Source organism: Octopus bimaculoides, chromosome 1, assembly GCF_046866305.1.
Source record: "Octopus bimaculoides isolate indiv1 chromosome 1, ASM4686630v1, whole genome shotgun sequence".
In the NCBI taxonomy this organism is placed as follows: Eukaryota; Metazoa; Mollusca; class Cephalopoda; order Octopoda; family Octopodidae; genus Octopus; species Octopus bimaculoides.
The window spans coordinates 193836563-193860083 of NC_142928.1; the positions used below are offsets into that span (position 1 = coordinate 193836563).

At 37.9% G+C, this 23521-nt stretch overlaps 1 protein-coding gene across 1 annotated transcript; it reads right to left on the reverse strand.

Moving 5' to 3' along the window:
* Nucleotides 1-2766: 2766 nt before the first annotated feature.
* LOC106871618 (uncharacterized) lies at nt 2767-22622 on the reverse strand. The gene is made up of 4 exons (XM_014918186.3): nt 22312-22622; nt 10972-11040; nt 8542-8640; nt 2767-5561 (listed from the first exon to the last, which is right to left on the reverse strand). Exons 1-4 carry the CDS (start codon nt 22417-22419, stop codon nt 5442-5444), a joined length of 396 nt encoding a protein of 131 aa, XP_014773672.1. The 5' UTR covers nt 22420-22622; the 3' UTR covers nt 2767-5441.
* Between the last annotated feature and the right edge of the window lie 899 nt (nt 22623-23521).

Below are 23521 nucleotides of genomic sequence, written 5' to 3' on the forward strand. Positions count from 1 at the left end.
AATTATGTTCCAAATATCACATTAATATGTTGATAAATAAAAAGTTACAGGTGTTTAATGAGACTAGTCTAAATTCATGATTATTTTAGAATTTAATTGAAACTCATGAGGGGTGTATTTTGGTCAGAAATATAGTAACGAAAGGGTTAAGAGATGAGGAATTCTGTACATTATTTACATTTGACGGATATTTGTCCCCATCTTGTTTGTTGTTAATACGTTTTGGCTGATATACCCTCCAGCCTTCATCAGGTGTCTTGAGGAAGTTTTGAATCTAGGTTTGTATATGGCATAGTGGTTAAGAGCATGGGCTACTAACCCCAAGATTCCGAGTTTGATTCCAGACAGTGACCTGAATAACAATAACATCGAAAAATACCTTGGGAATGAAAACCCAGGTTCGAAATCTCCCCAAGACACCTGATGAAGGTTGGAGGGTATATCAGCCAAAACGTTGTGTTAACAACAGAGGACAAATATCCATCAATTGTAAAAAACAGACAAAATATAAATTTTTTTTTACGATTCTTATAAAAATAGGGCTCTTAAAATATTTAATGGCAGGTTCCAGTTGAGTAAAATAGGAATCAAAAAGGGTCCAAAGCCAAACAATGGTTGAGTATCACTGGACTAAACCATAACAGCATGGAAAACAGACATAAAATGATATCTAGGACTACATTATACATGTCCCTTTTACTTTAGGTTGGTAATGTATAAATTGAGGGAGATTTGTCTGTAATTGGCAGCTTGTTGAGCAACAACCTGTAGGCTTCTACATTGATGTTGCCTCAGGACAACATCTATGACTGGAAAGCCGTCCAGTAGTTACTGAAGTTACATTTAGTTGTGTACCTCTGTGCCATATGAATTTTCCAAGGAGAACAATTCAAAAAGTTGAAAATATGGATAGCAATGTTTAAATAACTCCACTTTTGTGAGCATTATTAACAAAACTCTAGCTGAATAATGATCCCACTGCACTCTTGATGATCCCATGTAAAAAGCACTGGTGCTTTTTAAGTACCAGTTGAGTACTGGGATCAATGTAATCGATTTACCCCATCCCTCAAAATTGATGGCCTTGTACCAAAATTTGAAACCAATATTTAATAAATCATAAAGGCCAGTAGTCTTGGTAATATTTAGTTAAGGTCTTGTTATGTCCCTGAGAACCAACTTTGCCTTTAATCCTTGAAGGGAGTGCCATATAACTTAAGCATCAGGAGTTTCATCCTGTTCCCACAAAAAAAAAAGTTTTGTACTATAAAATTAGAAATTCATTTTTTTTTTAAACATATAAAATATAATAACTTTAACATTTATTACCTTCCCTAGATTTGTCATACAACACTTAAAAGAAAGAGAAATTGAGGGATGAGGCTTTATGCCAGGTGAAGCAAAGAGAGGTTAGTGTATGCTAGAATAGCTACCTTGCTGTAGGGGACATACATGGCTACCCCAGATGGAAAAGAGAGAAAAGATATAGTGGTGAAGATATGTCAGGAGATACCCTCAAGTATTAGGAAGGTAAATATAAGTGGAAGTCATATTGTAAATGATACCCTGTAAAATGGTTGGAAGAGCATCCTACAACAGAAACCAAGTCAAAACAGACTGGAGCCTGGTGTGGCCCTTAGCCTTATCAGCTCCTGTCAATTTATCCAACCCATGCCAGCATGAAAATGGATGTATGAGGAAGGTGTCTGCTTTGATTATCCCCCAGTCAGCCCTATTCAAGATGCTGGAGCATCTATTGAAGATGCTCCAGTTGTGACAAAGCTCCCTTTGTTTTTTAGTCTATCCATGACTACATAACCCAACTTTCTAAGATAACAGAGTGGTTTTAGGGAGATTTGGCAGTGAAGTGATGACTAAGGAGAAGCCTTCTTGTTGGCTTCTCATATGTTGAGACTGAAACAAAAAAAAAAGGTGGAATTAGGACAAGTGGTAGAAAGGCTGATGCCTCATTAACCTCTTAACCAGCCAAGCTCTAAAGGACAATTTATGTTATGTAAACATTACAGGGCGATGATCTTCCTTCTAATTAAAGCACAAGGCCAGTTTTATCTTGGTGTAAAAGATGGGCAATGGGCTTGTTAGTTGCTTGACCATAACCAGTTGAGTATTTTCCTCAGTGGTTGATATGTGCAGCTCTGATCGCGTGCAGGAGTAGAGGAACATCATACAAGGTAAGAGGGATTGTTTGAGGTTTGAATAATTCATCATCATCATTGTTTAACGTCTGCTTTCCATGGGTTGGACGATTTGACTGAGGTCTGGTGAAACCAGATGGCTACACCAAGCTCCAATCTGATTTGGCAGAGTTTCTACAGCTGGATGCCCTTCCTAACGCCAACCACTCAGAGAGTGTAGTGGGTGCTTTTACGTGTCACCACCTTTGGAAACATGGGTGTTTCATTCATCATGCTTTAACAAACTTTGTTGAGGGACATTTGAATGGAATGGGCTATTAAACCTCAAGAAAGTTCTACTTGGGCCCCATCTGCAAAGTCATCTGCTGTTTGTCTTGATAAGAGGTCACCATTTTGTGCACATATAATTGTGATGCATGTACCTGGTGTACTCTTACCAGAGGGTTAGTGATGATGGGTATATTGGGCTTCATATATGTCTAGTCCAGTGTCACTTTAATAGCGCGTGCTGCTCTCTCACATAATAATAATAATAATGATGATAATAATGATAATAATAATAATAATAATAATAAAAATACGAAATCAGAATGATGACAATACTCAGAAATGTATATGTGATTTTTAATTTGTTGATAAAAATATTATATGAGTGTTGTTGTTGTCAGTGTACATTTGATAAAACTCAAAATTTATGATTACATTAAACTGTGATTAACATAGTATAAGAGGACAAAGGTAGCTTATAGACAAATGGTCAGATGGAAAAGCTGTTAAACCATTATTGATAATAAGATGTTGGTACACCACTTCAAACACAGATCAAGAAGCTGAGTAGAGAGAATGAGTTGTTACCAAAACAGAACCGGTCACTTTTTGAGTAACAAAAATACAATCTGTGAAATCATTGTACAAGAAATGGATAGACATTGTCATACACATAGAAATTATTGTATGTTTTGTTTGTTTGCTGCACATGTAACGTTCAAATGACAATGTTTTTATTGTTATACATTTGGGTGCAGAATACCATGGTGAAGTTGATATATAACAGTAGCTTTTCACAGCCAGCAACTGGATAAAAGAAACCTCTCACCCAATATATTATATGTTTGTGTATGTATACATACATACATGTGAGTGTGTGTGTGTGTGTGTGTTCAGCTCAGCAAGAGATCTGGCAGAAAATCAGGTTATTGTGGGACGGTTTACATCATATACTTTACTTATCCTAAATTGTCATTTACATAACTCAAATATTGAAATATGCCTTGTGGTTTAATTACCTTAAAGAGAGGATTGTCTGTGTGATGGCCATAACATAACTGAGTGAAAATGTACTTCCACTGGAGATGTTAGAAAGATGACATTATGAAATTAAACTGGTTCCAGCTAAATATGACATTTGAAATGTGTTGAGAGTATTTGTTTGAAATGTATTCTCCTAGCATATACTGCACCTAGATACCAGCTATGTGTGTATTGTATATACATACATATGCATATGTCTCAATATAAAAATGAGAGGTCTGCATTAAGAGTTAAAAATCTATTATGAAAGCAATGACCAAAAAAAGGATAAAAGACAATATGGGAAGGACAAGTTTTAATATTGTATTGATTAAACACTTCAAGAAGGGAAAGAGACTGTTTTGAATGCTAGTCCTTCATGAGGAGAAAAAAAAGGATAAATAAAGGAGAATGAATGAGGAAAAAAAATGGGAGAGATGGGGTGTCCCTTCTAAACATCACCTCCCTTAGAACTGCATGACTGCCTGGCCCCTAACATGCTCACCAATTTTTTGCCAACCACTTCTTATTCACATTTTATTTTTCTTCTGATGAAAGACTAGCATCCAAAACATCAAAACTCTTTCTCTTCCTCTTAAGTGTTAAAACCAACACACATTTTAAAAGCTTATCCCTCCTGTGTTGTAGTCTTTTTGTGCTTATTGCTTTCATAATCTATCTATCTATATATTATTAGTCACTTTGCTCTTTTGAGAAAATTAAACATAGAGGTTGTTTGTGACATATCAACTATAGGTAACTTAATTATGGCTAAAATAGATATCTTTATGTTTCCTCAGTATTTGTAAAGCTTAAAGAATTAAGGTTTCACAAAATACTAGAAAAAGGAGAAAAAAAGGGTACTTCAGATTGAATGAGCCCTTCCTAACAAATGTATGCAAAACCTATATTGAAGATCTTTTTACATCATGTTTTAGCAATTGAACTACCAACTTGTCTGCTCCTAAAACGAGAAAATAAATGTAAATCCAAAACCACTTGTGTAATTAAAAATATTTGATAATCTAACAAATCTAAGACTGATAGAAAAAAATTGTACAAGTAAAAATCAATATAAAGCTCTACCATTTTTTGGGGTTCATTTAAAAAAGGAAGTTTCTGAGGATAGAAAAACTATAAACAACACCTAACTAAAGCAGTTACTGGAAAAATAACAAAAAAACATAAAAAATAGAATGAAGGTGTGTTTAATTTAGGCTTGAGAAAATAGTTCCATAGAGGTAGTGGAGGGGATGGGGGCGGAAAGTATTGTCTACAAAAGTACTATAATACAAAGTGCAGCCTTTAAGGTATTAAGAAATCACATGTGCTTGATTCAGTCCGCAGGGCAGCAAGTTGGAGCCTGAGAAATTAAATAGCAGCATACATGAGGTGTGTGTGTGTCTGTGTGTGTGTGTGTATAGTAAGGTGGGATAGAGAGAGCTGAAACTAAAGTTATTAGAGATGTTTGTAATGTTATGTGAACAGCAGCAACAGCAGCTCAGCTGGTTACACTGATGAGATCAATGTGAGAAATAAAGAGGGAGAAAGAGGTTAAAAAAAATCATTAACATTATAGTATTTATTACTCTATTCTGATAATAGTTGTTGTTTCTATTTGTTTTTTTTTTTTGTTTTTAAATAGTGGACAAAATGAGCACAAAGTAATTTCTAAAATAAATGTGGAGTGGGTGGAGAAAACGGCTAAGAAAAGCCATAAGGTCTAATGGTGTAACTCAAGAGAATTTAAATATCTGAAATAGAGAGGAAGCAAATAGATCTTTCGGATGTTTTTTTGTTTTGCTTTTTTTTTTTTTTCTGTCTTTGATGACTGGAATACATGCATCACAGCACCAGCCATAGAGACAAGAGAAGAAATCAGTTAAAACAATTTCATCTTTAAAAGTCTTGTCCAGTTTTTTTTTTTTAAAGAGTTTTTTTTTTTGTTCTTTTGTTTTGGTTAACTGATGAAAAGAAAAAAAAAAAGGCAGAAATTTATGTAACAGGGATATTATGAATTGACAGCCTGAAGAATTCATTAATTATACTATAAGACTCTCCCTCATAGTGTAGATTGAATACCTGACTAAATGACAATGGTTTGTCATCATCAGCCTGGAAAGAAAAAGAGAGAAACAAAATGTTTAAATATACACACAAACAGTTCAGACAATAAAGTTTGGTAGATGTGAATTTAATTAGAGACATAGACAAAAAATGAGATTTGTAAAAACCAGAAACAATACATAGTGTGGCTGCATAATGTTAGCCATTTATAAAGTTATACTCACTGTTGTTCCAGTATGTAAAAAAAAACCAGCTTACAGTTGTGTTTTTTACACACACGTTAAACGACGATGATGATGATGACATAGACAATGTCATGTACATACATACACAAATTTTATTTGTTTCAGTCATTTGACTGTGGCCATGCTGGAGCACCGCCTTTAGTCGAAGAAATCGACCCCAGGACTTTTTCTTTGTAAGCCTATTACTTATTCTATCGGTCTTTTTTGCCGAACCACTAATGTTATGGGGAAAACACAGACACACACACACACATATATATATATATACACACACATACACGACAGGCTTCTTTCAGTTTCCACCTACCAAATACACTTTCCCAAGGTGCCATGCAGTGGGGCTGAACCCAGAACCACGTCGTTGATAAGTAAGCTACTTACCAAATAGCCACTCCTGATGTACATAATGAGTATATGCTGAGCCTGAGAAGACACAGCAAAGCTAAGTAAACTCATGTCTTTCATGCCTCCCACTCACAAAAGCCTGTCAAAACACCAACCTGTCTTCTTGAAGTGGTTGGCATTGGGAAGGGTATCCAGCTGTAGAAACATTGCCAGATCAGACTGGAGCCTGTTGCAGCCTCCTGGCTTTCCAGACCCCGGTTGAACCGTCCAACCCATGCTAGCATGGAAAACGGACGTCAAACGATGACGACGATGATGGGCCATATACAGCATTTATACATAAGACAAATGTCTGATAAACTAAGGAACAAAACCAGAGATATAAACCATTAGACACAGAATTCGATCTGAATAGTTATTCACTGTTAGTGAGATAGAATGGCAGTAGGAGGATGCCAAAAGACAAATTGAGTGAGAGTAGAAGAATTATGTTATACTAGACTGGAGTAGTAAAAAAAGAGGGGAGGGGCAATGAGAAAATTAAAACGAGAGTGGGTTGGATAAAGAGGTGTAAACAAAGAGTGGCAGCTAAAAAGTGCTAGAAAATGCAGCTGTTGAGAAATTTTTGAGTCAAACAAGAGTTATCCCCCTTGTCAGTACATGTGTATATTTTTTAATGAACTTGGATAATTAAGGAAGTCGTTAAGACTGCTAATTGATAAAATACTTTATGGTATTATATCAGCACTTTGAGTTCTGAGTTCAAATCATACCGAAGTCAACTTTACCTTCTATCCTTCTGGGGTCGATAAATAAAGTCCCATCTATGATTGCGGACTTGCACAAATGTGGAGGAGCGGCAGTGTGGTTAAGAAGCTAGCATTCCAACAACATTGGTTCAGATTCAATTCCATGGCTTGGGCATGATCAATGCATTGTGAAAGAATCTGGCAGATGGAAACTGTATGAAGCCTGTCATATATTTATCTGTATGTGTGAGTGTGAATGTTTACAACACTGTATCCCAACCTTTTTTGCTGAGGCACCCTTGCCAAGCCTTTCAGAAATTCATGGCACCCAATCTAATAGTTGTTGTTTGATTCAACATCAATATTACAAAACTTTGTCCCTAGATAATAACATCTGTGTAAGAAAACTATGTCCCTGGAATTGATAATAAAAAAATTTCTTTATTTCACCAACGTTGATATAATAAACATAAAATAGACGACAATACAAAAATATAAGATGACAATAATATTTATCGATAAAATAAGTATCAAAATGTATTTTTGACTCTAAATGCTTAATCACAATACAGCATATGTATGTATATTTTGAGGCACACTGGTTGGGAAACTGTGGTTCACAGTATATATTTCATATGGAAAAACGCTGGGTTATGAAAACAGTGAGCTTTGTTGTCATAGTAACAGAGAAACGGAATGGATGGTTAAGGCTGTAACTACCAGATCAGAGATGACCTGGGGTTAAACAACTATACTCAATTATATGAGAGAGCCTCTAAAAAGCTAGACACTATTGTCTAACCAGTTTCTAATCTAAAGAATGACCAAACATATCCACTAATTACAAATACATGTAAAAATATACACAACACAAACAAATTAAGACCATATTGTAAAACCATCACCATTTAATGTCCACTTTTCCATGCTTGCATGAGTCAGACAATTTGTTAAAGTAGATTTTCTATGGCCGGATGCCTTTCCTGTCACCAAACTTCACCTGTTTCCAAGCAAGGTAATATTTTCTCATGACCAGACACGTTTTTCATGGGAAATGAGAAGCACTGCTTATATGATGGTGATGCTCATTTACAACAATGTCAAGTAAAGGACGCAAACACACACAACAGGCTTCTTTCAGTTTCTATCCAACAAATCGAGCAAGGTTTTGGTTGGCACAGAGCTACAGAAGATACTTGCTTAAGGTGGTAGGCAGTGAGACGGATTCCAAAACCACATGATTGGGAAGCAAGCTTATCCACACAGCCACACCTGCATTTGTCTTTGTATGTGTGTGTGTTTTGCTGTTGTTTAACAAGAGCTTGGCCTTGTTTCAACCAATCTACAATCAAAGTCATTCAGGATGTGATCATCTTGTTTTTGTTTTTATCAATCATAATCTATCTTGGACTGCATTATCCAATGTACGTTTCCTTTATTTATAAAGGCAGGGTGTAATATGAGGTAGATCTGACTGCTGTTTAGCAGATCAAACAGCTATGTCAAGATTCCCTTGTTAACTCGACATAAGCTTGTCCAGAGGAAGTGAGCCACAATCTACAACATTTAGAAGTGTTCACTACATCTTGATGTCCAATGAAGAGGGGCAATAATTATATACACACCTGACGTACATGTTTATGTGAACAATATATAAACAAAAAGAGTAACCCACATATAATAACTTACTTGCAGCTGGCCAGTGATCAAGATTAAAATTCCACCAGTGGTAGTAGGAAGAGCATCCAACTTTGTGACAACGTGCTTGATTGTTTTAAATGGCAACGACTGAAAAATCAAAATAATGCATTGGTTTAATTACGAAGCATACAAAACCAGAAAAAAAAAATTATAATTTGTTGACATTTTCATTTATGTTAATTAGCTTATCATCATCCAAGACAAGAAATGGATCAAAATTAATATTAATATTTGAAATATAATTAACCCTTTTGTTATTATATTTCTGTTGAAATACAGAGCCTTAGTTTCAATTAATTTTTAAAATAATGAAAAACTTAGTAAAACAATTTTGTCATGATTAAGCTGGTACTTAGACTATCACATTTAACCCTCTGGCATTCAGATTACTCTGTCTAATGTAATGCTTATTTATTCACCTTGTTTTCAATTAATCATACATTATCTTGTCACTTTGAGATTCTGCTGATTTTTAGAATGATATATTGTAGGTTTGGTGTGAGATGCCATATCCAGACAGTTTGAACATAAAATAGGTAGAATATTTGGGCTGGATAAGGTTAGTTTAAATGCTAAAGGGTTAAAACAGGACGTTTGTATCACAGAACTGGGGCAATCTCAGGCAGGTTTGTATCAAATAGGTTAATGGTGTATTTTATGAATTTTAGTTTCTTCAGGGTGAAGTGAATGGGTTGTTTTTTTTTTAATATTTACATTTTATGAAACCAAGAAAATTACAAATATCATAATAGTTATCACCATCATCATTTAACGTCCGTTTTTCATGCTGGCATGGGTTGGACAATTTGATGAGCTGGCAAGCCAGAGAACCATACAAAGTTCCCATTATCTCTTTTGGCATGGTTTCTATGGCTGGATGCCCTTCCAAATGCTAACCACTTCAGAGAGTGTAGTGGGTCCTTTTTATGCAGCCACCTGTGTAACATACATAATTTATTTGCACCATTGAAAGATATGATGCTGTGGGTCATGTCAGAGACAAAATGTATTCAAAGACATGTTGTGTTAGAAACCCAATATATATTGTGTTTCTAACAGAACATTTCATCATCATAATCATTTAATGTCTGTTTTCCATGATGGAATGAGTTGGACAGTTTGACAGGAGCTAGAAAACCAGAAAACTGCACAAGGCTTCAATTGTTTCTTTTTGCATGGTTTTTATAGCTGCTGGCTCTTCCTAACACCAACCAATTTACAGTGAGTACTGGGTGCTTTTTATGTGGCACCAGCACAGGTTCTTTTCTATATGGTTCCAGCACAGATCCTTTTTATGTGGTGTCTGCTTGGGTGCCTTCTCATGTGGTGCCAGCACTCGCAGGGTTGCCAAGTAGCTTGCACGACAAGGACCTCTCAGCTGAGAGCCATGTGCTAGGCAAGAGGTTGGAGTATGATGGAAAGACAGTTGTTTTACTACAGAGGAGATACTTGGTTATCTCAGTCGGACAAGGAAGCAGAGGGCGGCAGGAAAGATAGTGGAAGAGAGAGGGTCTACCCACAAGGAACAATGGGGAGGTGGAGGCGTACAAGTAGTACAGAGGGGATAGAGATATTCCGTAAGAGAGTGAGGGGAGATATTTAGAGATAGTAAGTGATGGTAAGTGGAACTGGAGGAGCCTGCAGTAGGTAGTGGGTGTGCTGGGGAAATGGGTTATGGGTGAGTCTTGCCAAAGACAGAGCTATGTGCATGTGTGTGTGTGTGGGGGGGGGGTATGGTTGTAAAGGATGTAATTGTATGTATGGATGGCCATAATTTTACTTTTCTTCTCAGACAAAAGTCACAGCACTGTGCCTTTCAGTGGGGTATATCTGTTAAGTGTAATACAAATATATGTAGTTTGATTTAATATTGTTTCAACTGCCTACACAGAGTTCACTATTGTGCAACAGATGAGGCAAGTGTCTTCTACTGTATCCTTGGGTTGACCAAAGCCTTGTGATGTGAAAACAGCCAGATGGAAACTGAGTGGGAATATGTCAGGGGACCATTCCTACTTTTGAGATGGTAGACTTATGGTGCCTTTAGTTGCAATCATTCAGGACAAGTCTCCAGTGTAAAGATAAAAGAGGTTTTCACTTGGGTTAGGAATAATCCTTCTTCCTTTCATCATCATCTAACGTCTGCTTTGTAAACTGGCAGGAGTTAGATAGCTTGATAGGACCTGGTAAGCCAGAGAACTGCATCAGGCTCCATTTTTCTGTTTCAAAATGGGTTTCTATGGCTGCGTGCCCTTCCTAACACCAACCAATGTACTGGGTGCTTTTTGTGTAGCACTAGCATCAGTGATTTATATGTGGCACAAGCAGGAATAAAAATATTCTTGTGATTATAACAAATAAAAAAACAACAACAAAGGCAAGCAAGACAAAGTGTTATATAATATTGAAAACTCTCACTGTTATTTTTTTCATTATGTTATCTTGTCCTTGAATACTTTCACCTTCAAATATAAGCATGGCTTGTGCCTGAAAAAAAAAAAGGGGTCTTGGAGTCAACACATTTTCATAAGACAAACACAAACAGTTAAAGAAAACAATAACATTATCACAACTACAGCAATTCCCTCAGGGGTCACCTCCGTTTCATAAGGTTTTAGCTGAATTGGTAGAGTTATTGGGCTATTGGGTAGAATGCTTGGTGATATTGGTTTTGACTCTTTGTGCTCCTAGTTCAAATCCCACTGTGGTCAAATTTGTCTTCCATCCTTTAGTTTTACTCTTTACTCTTTTACTGGCTTCAGTCATTTGACTGCGGCCATGCTGAAGCACCACCTTTAGTAAACAAATCAACCCCAGGGCTTATTTTTTAAAGTCTAGTACTTATTCAATTGGTCCCTATTGCTGAACCGCTATGTTACAGTGACATAAACATACCAACATTGGTTGTCAAGTGATGGTGGGGGGTGGGAAACTAAACACACGCGCACACACACATATATATATATATACACACACACAATGGGCCTCCTTCAGTTTCCATTTACCAAATCCACTCACAAGGCTTTGGTTGGCCCAAGGCTAAAGTAGAAGACACTTGCTGAAGTTGCTATGCAGTGGGACTGAACCCAGAACCATGTGGTTGGGAAGCACTCTTGCGCCTATTTGATAAAAAGATTCCAAACTAAGGTAGAGAAGTGGAAAAACTGTTGGAGGACTAGGCAAAATTCTTTGTGGCATCCTGTCCAACTCATTATGTTCTGGAAACCAAACCCATCATGATACTGATGGCAAGGGATCAGCCAAAACTGACGTCCTTCCTGTCTGATAAACATTGGCACCATGGAGAGAGGCAATTTGATTGCAAGGCCAACTACCAATTTTTCTTTAAAATTCTTGCTCTGGTCTGCACATAAATGTGAAGAAACAAGATCAATCTTCATATGTGGAAGCCTCTCATAATGTTTTATTGAAAGTATTCGTGCCGGTGGCACGTAAAAAGCACCCACTACACTCAGAGTGGTCAGTGTTAGGAAGGGCATCCAGCTGTAAAACACTGCCAGATCAGACTGGAGCCTGGTGCAGCCTCCTGGCTTCCCAGACCCCAGTTGAACCATCCAACCCATGCTAGCATGCAAAACGGACGTTAAACGATGATGATGATGATGATGATGATGATTGTGCTAAAATTTTGCTTCGAGACATCACTAGCACTAGACAATGACAAACCAGACAACTGAATTCATAATCATTTAACATCTGCTTTCCATGCTGACATGAGTAGGGATCTGGCAAGTAGCAGGGCTGCATCAAGTTCCAATGTCATCTTTGGAATGATTTCTAAGGCTAGATGCCCTTCCTAAAAAAACCCAGAAAATTTATAACTGTAATGCTGCTGAAACTAGACCAACGATCTTGCTTCAGACCAGATGCAATAGAACCATATCAGTGAGCAGGTTGCAGTTAGTGCGATGAAAATTTTGACAATGAATAATGTTTAAGTGAAAAAGCTGAACATTAGAAGCATCAGTTGTGGCGTGCAAGAGAGACGATTGCGCTGGTATGGACATGTGGTGAGAATGGAGGAGGATAGCTGCGTGAAAAAGTGCCACACCCTAACAGTTGAGGGAACCCGTGGAAGAGGTAGGCCCAGGAAGACCTGGGCTGAGGTGGTGAGGCAAGACCTTCGTACATTGGGCCTCACCGAGGCGATGACTACGGACCGAGACCTTTGGAAATGGGCTGTGCGTGAGAAGACCCGGCAAGCCAAGTAAGATCGTTGCCAGTGCCCCTGGACTGGTTCTTGTGCGGGTGGCACATGAGATGCACCATTTTGAGCGTGGCCGTTGCCAGTACCGCCTGACTGGCTCCTGTAGGATTTTCGAGCGAGATCGTTGCCAGTGCCCCTGGACTGGCTTGTGCGGGTGGCACATAAAAGACACCATTTCGAGCGTGGCCGTTTTCGTGCGGGTGACACGTAAAAGCACCCACTACACTCTCTGAGTGGTTGGCGTTAGGAAGGGCATCCAGCTGTAGAAACTCTGCCAAATCAGACTGGAGCCTGGTGTTGCCATCCGGTTTCACCAGTCCTCAGTCAAATCGTCCAACCCATGCTAGCATGGAAAGCGGACGTTAAACGATGATGATGATGATGATGATGATGATGAAATTAACAGATTTTTGTGTGTTTTTTGAATGGCTAACTCGTCTTCCACACTGTAACCAGTTTACTTAATTACACTAATTATTTCACTAGTTTTAGTCATTGGACAACGGCCAGGGCAACGGAGATATAAAGATTTCAAGGATTTTCAGATCTATTTATTGATCCACTTCCCTTATAATCCTCCCATTATAATCTCAAAATTGTTTTATGTCTCAAACACCAACTTCATTATGAAAAGGTCAATTATTTTCAAAATAAAATAAGACTTGGACAATGCATTTCATTAGAAATATAGTGACAAAATGGGTTAATAGCTTGCAAAATAAAATAAATTAGCATAAAACATTTAATTCTTTAGAGAATTGGTTTTGTTTTCATAGCTAAAATTATGTTGGCCTACTTATATCATTAGTTACCACAAATTAATAATTGCTATATGTGTATGTGTGCGTGTGTGTATATATATATATATATATATATATATATATATATACATATATATGTTCATTGCTGTTGACTCCAAGAGCTGAACAGGATGTGACATTCAAGTGTGTAATTGTGTGTATGTATAAATGCATGCATACACACACACACAACAAATGACATCATTGATTATATTAATCTGCTTCACGATGATGGCATAAGTTAGATGAGATTTGAAACTGTTTTAGAGTTGGTCCCCTCCTTAAATTAACTCTCACAACATAGAAGCACAGAGTGTACATCATTTTTCAAAACCACGGGTGCATGTCTGTGTATATATACAGGACCCATGCTAGCATGGAAAGCGGACGTTAAACGATGATGATGATGTCTCTATGTATGCATATATGTATAAATAATCCTTTTCTACTATAGGCACAAGGCCTGAAATTTTGGAGGAGAGTTTAGTTGATTATATTCACCCTAGCACACAACTGGTACTTATTTTATTGACCCCAAAAGGACAAAAGGCAAAGTTGATCTCAATGGAATTTGAACTCAGAATGCAAAGATTGGTGAAATACTGCTAAGCATTTTGTCCAGCAAGCTAACAATTCTGTGAGCTTGCCACCCACCCTTTTTTTTAATTATTTTTATTTTTTATACATTTGCAGCTTCAGTAATGCTTACATCCACAATGCTCTTAACGCTTATATTTACAACGCCCCAAACACATTCATATACAATGCTTCCTTACACCCCACCCCAGTAGAAGCAACAACCTTAACAATTCTAACAGGTTTGAATGATGGTAGGTTGAAAGTAAGAACAACTATTATGACGTCTGTTACCAAACGATCACGGGGACTTTCTTTTCAGGTGCTGAACAACATCTTTCCCTCCTGTGTTACCTCCCATATCTCTTTCCCAGTTTTCAGAGTTGGCACTGTAGATGCAGGCACATTGAAAGGTAGGTCGAGCGAGATTGTAGAGATGCTTGAATGGAGATGTGTTGATGGATGCTGCGTACAAGAGGTAAAGGTGGAGGGGAGCTAAGCACATAGGTATAAACTCTTCTGGGAAGGAAACAGTGATGGAATAGGTGGGTGTGGGCATACTTCTTGCAGAGAAATGGGTGGATAAGGTCACAGAGGTAGTGAGGGTGAGTGATAGAGTACCTAAACTCAGGCTAGTCTTGCAGAATGGTATAGCTACAATTATCTCTGCCTACACCCCACAAGAGGGCCTACCAAATGAACAGAAGGATCACTTTAATGATATTCTTCTGCAGGCTACCTCAAAGAGGAGTGGCAATGATATCTTTGTGGCTGGAGATTTTAATGGGCATGTCAGACAGCAACCTGGTATCTTCCATGGTGTACATGGAGTTGGTACCAGAAATGAAGATGGAACTAGGCTCCTGGAGTTCTGCATTGCAAATAACCTATTGATCTGCAACACCAACTTCAGGAAGCCAGCCAGACACCTGATAACCTATCAATCAGGTGACTCTGCTAGCCAGATTGATTTCATTCTCACCAGATTGCAGGATGCATGGTTGCTCTTAACTACAATGACCCTCCCTGGTGAAGAATGTACCCCCCACCCTGCCCCAGCATAGACTAGTTATTAGTGACTTTAGACTTGAAGCCAGAAAGATGCCATAAAGCAGACCAATCTGGAAAACAAGGACTTGGAAGGTTAAGAACTCTTCACATGGTCAGAGATTTAGGGATATCCTTACTGAGAAATCTGAGGAGAGGGAGGAGGAGCGACAGTCCTGTGACACAGAATGCAGCTGGGAATTCCTGCGAGACAGCTTGCTGAGCACCTGTGAGCACCACAGACCAAATCTGTGGCTGGTGCAAAGCCCTTTCCAGACCTAGGGCAACATGGTGGTGGAACAATAGTGTAGACAGAGCCATTAGAACAAAGAAACAGGCCTGAAAGAGTTGGGGTAGCATGGGACTGTATCAGATAGCCAGAAGGGAAGCTAGGAGACAGGTATATATAGCCAAGGGAGTAGCAGAAAAAAGAAGTTTGCCAATGTTCAACAACGTGAGGACCAAAGAACTGAAGTGTTTTGGATTGCAAGACAGTGTATGAGAGAAAACTGTGATGTCAGGAGAGAAATGTGTCCGCATGGATGATGGTGCCCTTGCGTTTAATGATTCGGAAAAGAAAGAGACTTGGAGATGCCATTATGAAAGACTGCTGAATGTGGAAAATGAATGGGAGGAGGAGAGTCTGCCAAAGGTTGACCAAATTGAGGGACCAGCTACATGAATCGACAGTACCCTGGTAGATAAAACAATTAAGGATATGAAGACAGGGAAAGCATCTGGCCTATCAGGGATCACCGCTGAGATGCTTAAGATATCCAGCTGGTGTGGGTTATGGTCTTGTCACTCGCATCGAAAATCAGGTAGTTCATGAAGGAATCATACTCAATGACTAGTGTAGCAGCACCATAGTCAACTGCTACAAAGGTAAAAGTGATGCTTTAGATAGAAATAACTACAGGGGTATCAAATTATTGGATCAGTTGATGAAAATTACAGAGAGGGTCATAGACCAACTAATTAGGGAGGGAGAGAGTTAGCCTAGATGAGTTGCAGTTTGGTTTTGTGCCAGGGAGAATCACCACTGATGCTATATTTCTGCTAAGGCAACTGCAGGAGAAATACCCAGCCAAAGATAAACCTCTGTACTTGGCTTTTGTTGTCTTGGAGAAAGCCTTTGACAGGGTCCCTTTATCTGGTCAATGTAGAAACAGGGGATAGACAAGTGGTTGACAAGAGCTGTACAAGCCCTGTTCAGGGATGCTGTCAGTAAGGTGAGGGTTGGCAACGAGTATAGTGAAGAATTTCGAGTAGAAGTAGAGGTTCACCAAGGATCAGTCCTCAGTCCCCTCTTATTCATCAAAGTTCTTTAGGCAATAACAGAGGAATTCAAGACAGGCTGCCCCTGGGAGCTCCTCTATGCTGATGACCTTGCTCTAATAGCAGAGTCACTGCCAAAACTAGAGACGAAGTTTAGGGTATGAAAACAAGGTCTAGAAATGAAAGGCCTTAGGGTTAACCTAGCAAAAACCAAAGTCATAGTAAGTAGGAAGGCTGACAAATCACAAACCTCTTCAGGTAGATGGCCCTGCTCGATCTCTAGAAAAGGCATAGGTAGAAACTCCATAAGATGTACCCAGTGTAAGCTATGGACACATAAGAGGTGCAGCAATATCAAAAGAAGGCCAACTAGGAAGATGGTTTTTGTGTGTGGCAGATGCACAGAGGCAATAAACACTGAAGATGTACAGAAGACAGATTCCATCACACGCCAGGGTGGAAAACTAGAAGTAGTGAATAGCTTCCGCTACCTAAGCGACCAAGTCTGTAGGGGGGATGCTTGCTGAGAGTGTAGCGGCTAAAGTAAGAATAGCCTGGGCAAAGTTCAGGGAGCTCCTACCTCTGCTTGCAGCTAAGGGCCTCTCGCTCAGGATGAAAGGTAGACTGCATGATGCATGCGTGCAAACTGCCATGTTACACGGCAGTGAAACACGAGTAAAACATAGGATGTGACTGCTGAGGACATGTGTAGGCTTGAAAGAAATGAAGCAAGTATGCTCTGCTAGATGTGTAATGTCAGTATGCATGTACGACAGAGTGTAAGCATCCTGAGAGAAAAGTTGGGCATAAGAAGCATTAGATGTGGTGTGCAAGAGAGACGGCTGGCTGTGCTGGTATGGTCATGTAATGCTTATGAATAAGGACAGCTGTATGAAGAAGTGTCACACCCTAACAGTGGAAGGAACCTGTGGAAGAGGTAGAACCAGGAAGACATGGGATGAGGCGGTGAAGCACAACCTTTGAATGTTGGGCCTCACAGAGACAATGACAGGAGACCGAGACCTTTGGAGATATGCTGTAATTGAGAAGACCTGGCAACTAAAGTGAGATCGCAGACATGGCTGATGCCAATGTTGCATGTCTGACCCATTTAAAAGTACCCTTGATGCATCGGGCGATATATGCTTGAGAAAATTTGAGTCAAGTAAAACCAAAATCGTAGCTGTGGCCATTGCCCCCTGCCTGGCACCCATTCTGGTGACACGTAAAAAGAACGTGGTCGATACCAGTGCCCCCTGACTGGCTCCCGTGCTGGTGGCATGTAAAAAGCACTATCCGAATGTGATTGATGCCAGGCTTGCCTAACTGGCTCCTGTACTGGTGGCACGTAAAAAGCACCCACTACACTCTTGGAGTGGTTGACGCTAGGAAGGGCATCCAGCTGCAGAAACATTGCTGGGATCAGATTGGAGGCTGATGCAGCCGCTGGCTTTCCAGACTTCAGTCTAACCGTCCAACCCATGCCAGCATAGAAAATGGATGATGGTGATGACGATATAATAAGTACAGACATAGCTGTGTGACTTGTTTCCCAATCATATGGTTTTAGGTTCAGTTCCACTGCGTAGCACCTTGGGTAAGCATATTCCATGATAGCTTTAAACCAACTCAAGCTTTGTGAGTAGATTTGGTAGACAGAAACTGAAAAACACCCCACTTGTATGTACATGTGTGCACCCTCATCTAGACATCACATGATGGCTGTAAATAAAGCATTGCCGTCATACAATGTTGTTTGTTTCTAATTTTTCATGTAAAACATGCCTTGTCACAGAGAAATATTGCCTTGCTTGGAAGCAGGTGAGATATAAAAGCATCCTGTCATAGAAAATCTGCCTCAACAAATTTTGTCTTACCCATGCAAGCATGGGAAAGTGGTTGTGAAAGGGGGTTAAACATATATATATATACACAAGTCAAATGAGACCGTAGCCGTGGCCGATGTCGGTGTCAGGTCAATGACACCCATGCTGGTAGCATGTAAAAAAAACACCCACTGCACTCTCAGAGTGGTTGCCATAGAAAGACCTTGCCAAATCAAATTGAAATCTGGTGCAACTCCTGGGTTTACCAGTTTTCAGTCAAACAGTCCAACCCATACCAGCATGGAAAACGGGCATCAAATTATGATAATGACATGCACATTTCTATGTATGTGAGATCTAAATAACACTAGTGAAATTTTAGGTTAATTTTAAAGTTTTGGCAGACTTCCAAATTATTTTATAAGCTGTCTGTAAAATCATTTTCTTTCAATCTCTATATTTACTGCCAATTTGTTTTGATTTTATCTCTTATTATTTTCAGTTACTGGACTGCAGCCATACTGGGATGCCACTTGAAATGGTTTAGTCAAACAAATTGATCCCAGTTTTTTTTTTAAAGTTTAGTATTAATTCTATCATTCACTTTTGCCCAACTGCTAAGTTACAGGGATGTGAACAAGTCAACAGTAGTTATCAAGAGGTGGTGGAACAGACACACACACACACATATATATATATATATATATATATATATATATACATACACACACACACATTATATATATATATATATACATACATACATACACACACACACACACACACGTTGAGCTTGCTCCTACTAAATCCATTCACAAGGTATTATTAGTTGATCTTAGACTTATAGAAGATACTCGCTCAAGGTGTTAAGCAATGGGAATCAATCCAAAATCACATGGTTGCAAAGCAAGCTTCTTAACTACACAGCCATACAAAACTTGTAATGTTCTTGTTTCAAATCATGGTTGAGCTCAACTGTTTTTCTTTCTTTTGGTTTTGGACAAGTTCATCTCTGTCATGATGGTTGAACAGACATGATAACGACGTAAGGTTCACTCTTTTAACGTTCACTTTTCCATGCCTGCATGAATTGAGCAGAGTTTGAGACAGATTTTTCTAGGGCTGAATGCCCTTCCTGTTATCAACCCTTGTTTGTAAGTAAGGTAATATTTCCCCTTGGACAGGCATGTTTTTACAGAATACTGCAAAATGAACGACAATTTGCAACGCGATGTCAAAACAAGGAGGCACAAACGTACGCACGCGCACATATCGATGATTGACTTGGAAACCAAAGCATGCAATCCAATCGCCAAGGTGAAGAGTGGGACAGTGGAAACTAAAAGCCCGTTGCTTGCGCGCGTATATATGTGTGTAAAGAATCCATTCTGTAAGGTGGTTGGTGTTAAGAAGGGCATCCAACAGTAAAAACCCTGCCAAAACAGAGTGAAGTCTGGTCTAGTCTTCTACTCAGCCAGCCCGACCCATGCCAGCATGGAAAATAGACATTAAATGAAGATGAAATATACATATATGCATGTGTGTGTGTGTGATGGGTTTCTTTCAGTTTCCATCTAGCAAATTCACTCACAAAGACTTGTCGGCCTGAGGCTTTAATATTAGACACTTGCCCAAGGTGCCACGTAGTGGGAAGTGAGGCTGAGGCCGAAACTATGTGGTTAGGAGGGGAGGCAAACTATCAAACCACAGACGCCACGCCAGTTAGGTGAACATGAAGTAGTTTGTGTGAGAAGTAGTGAAGATGCGAGGTGCTGCTGTATAAATATGGTAGACGGGGTGGGTGAGGTAAACCCAAGAATATTTAAGACAGGATGCTAGTAAACCACCAGAGGAAAGATGGCGATTGATGTTAAACGAACTTCAAACTATGAAGAAAATTTGGCACTTTGTTATTTCACTACCCTTCCAAATGAAACAAAATAAATGATAAAGGTGTCTTTTTACGTACAGGGATATAATAAACATATTTGTAAAATAATATTTTGCTAGTGGATCGGCCAAATTACGCACCATTCAATAAGATATATCGAAACAAATCTCTGTGTCCCACAAGTTTTCAATATAGTTTCTTTGTAGCCTGATTCACAACTTAAATAGAAGGATTCAAACATAAAAAGAATTATAAACAATATGTAGGGTATTTTACAAAGCCATTACTTAATAAAAATAATACATTATGGTGGTATACGTTTCTTCAAGTCAAACGAAGAAGCGCCTAAATTGTTACATCATTTGTGGGTCTTACTCGAAATAGACTTTTCGTTCTCACTACAAACCAATTTACCCCAAATTTGAACGACACACATTGAGAGAGACCTACATACATATGTGTGTGTGATATTAGTATGACTTACTGATCATCATCCAATCTACAACAGTTCTATGTATATTATCACGTAGATTCTGATTAAACGCAATTTGGGGGATATATTTGATAATTGATTCTCAATTAAAAAGACATTTTGTTTAAACGTTTAACCCCCACCCCATACTTTAACATATTTAATGGACATCAATGCATCACGGTCTACATTTTAGTTCAACCTGATACATAATCAATATTGATTGTTGACGAAACATTTATAGAAATAGATTGAATCGGTGGCCCCATATTTATCTAATTACATTGACTCCAGCTGGATTTGAAGTCAGATGACTATAGAATTTACTAAAATTCACAATGAAGTGTTATTAATCTACAGATTTTTTCAATCATTTGATCTTTAAAATATAAAAACCATGGATTAAATGAATGAAAATATTTCTCTCAAAAGATATTTTCTCCACTCAGGATTGTAAGCAATCATCAAATTCCGTCAAATATCTTCAATGTAACCAAAGTCAAACACTATTACAAAGAAACAATAGTTGAGTAATTCCTCAACCGTTAATGTGGGATTAATTACATCACCGACGACTTGATATCAACCCTAACATTTGCTTAAAATACATTCGAAATTTCTTGAACAGCATATACAAAATATACATGAAAATATATCGATTATATTTATGGTTAAGATGACGGAAAAACTAAAGGTTAATATGATAGGCTAAGGAATCATCTATCGGTTGTTTATGAGCAGTGACTGATGTTTTGACGATGTTTCTAGAATTGTAGAAGAGAAATAGGCATTATGGAGGTTGTCGCAAAAGAATCAAGGAAATATAGGAAATTACTAAATTACCATAAAAATAAACTATATTGTGATTGTTGCAAATATATCTTTGCAAAAATTTCCCAATATCAATCGGTTCTACTATGATTTGAATTGAGTGATTATTTTAATGTATAAAAGCGAAACATGTGTTTAATGTTCCTGGTTAGCCAACACGTGTTGTTTATTAGGATATCTAAATCAACATTGACAATAAATTACTAATTGTTGTGATCAAAATGACACAAATTAATAGGAATTCACATTTATAAGATTGTCAATAAAACAATTTGCTGTGGCTTTCAACTTCCACGACTGTCTGATGAGGTTTCTAGAAATACATCGCACTATATACAGCTATTTGTATTTAAGCAAATGAAAACCCTAGTAACCATGTTATGTTATAAATATATTTTCTCGTTCGGTTTGATGCACTGACTGCTTACACAGGTGTACAAGACATTACATTGATGGTTTTCTGGTAGTTAAGTGAGCTGGTGTAATCACAACAACGTAGAATTGGTCCCGCGACGAACAACGGCAGACAGAAGAGACACTTGTAAAACAAAAGATTCTACACATGATGATCATTAATATAGCAGTTGACTTCTTAAAAACATATTGAAGATTGGAATATTAACGGAATGTCTTTTTTTTTTCTTACTCAATTTAAAATCTGAGATTTTCTCTCAAAGGAAATTTCTTTCGGTTTAAGTAAAGTTTTCACCACCTTAGCACACGTTTGAGTGTACTGACTTAAGAACCATTAGAAACAAAAATACTGCACATGTCTAACCGTCCCAATTGAGGAGGTAGGTACAACTTACATGATAGACTCCTCTTAAATGGCCTCGAAATTCCACACAATCGAAATAATTGTAATAATGCTCCACAAATTTCTCTGCAATCGCTGTATAACTGCCTGGGAAGGCCATCTTTGTTGGGATTCTCTGGCCAAAACAGAGGGATTTAGAGGGACCAGGTGCAAAAAATAGACGACAGGTAAATTTTTAAAAATCTTGTAGAGATCTTATGTAAAAAAAAAAGCTGCAAAGATACAATGTTGCAAGAAATACTGAGATTTTGTTTAGAGAAAATATTTCACACTCCTCAAAATGGCGGGAGTGATAAAGTACGCAAGTGCGCATGTCAGTGATAAGGACTATCGAATAAGCAACATTTTAATTGGTTAATAGTAACATCTAACTTTGTCAACTGTTGAAAAGTTTTTTCTACTTCTATATTACAAAATACTAAATTAACTCTATTGAAACCAAACACTTCAAGATTTGTAGATTTTAAAAAAATATATTTTTAATGTAAAAATGTTTCTAGCTGAAAGTAAATTCTTCAAACTAAGAGTATTCAGTTTTTCTTTTATCTAAATATAATTGTAATGCTACTTTTAGAAAATAAAGCATATAAAACTATAGTTTAAACCTATAACTGCTTATTATTACCATCTGAAATGAATCAAAAATAAATCCAAATTGCCAGTTAAATAACAAAAAAGTAAAAAATAAAATCGATGAAGTCCAAGAAAGACAACTCCGCTAACACATAAGAAATGGTTTAACAATTGATGCTAATTTGTTTTTCGTAGTTACTAATTATTTACAAATCTGTTCAGTCGTAAACAATATTAATTAAAATCACTATCTATTAATCTAATAACTATTAATCATTTCAGGGATTATCTCTCCTGGATGAAATACCAGCCCTTAACCCTTTGGCGTCATGTTTTCTCTTCTTCTCTACTGATGAGTATATTTTGTGCCTTCAGATTTTCGATATTTATAGTGCTTCACGTGTGTATATATGTGTTGTTTTTTAACCTACACCAGCTCTAATTATGATGAAAGCGTTTCTACCCTGACCATCTCATCTGTTTTCAGACGATGCATCCAAGACTAATTCATCAAATATTTTTTCTTGAAAATGGTAAGGTATGGTTTGAGAGGAATTACATGGATTTCTTATACGTTGACAGACTTTTATAGAGGCTCTTTCGTGCTTGTTTGTGTTGTTAATATGAAT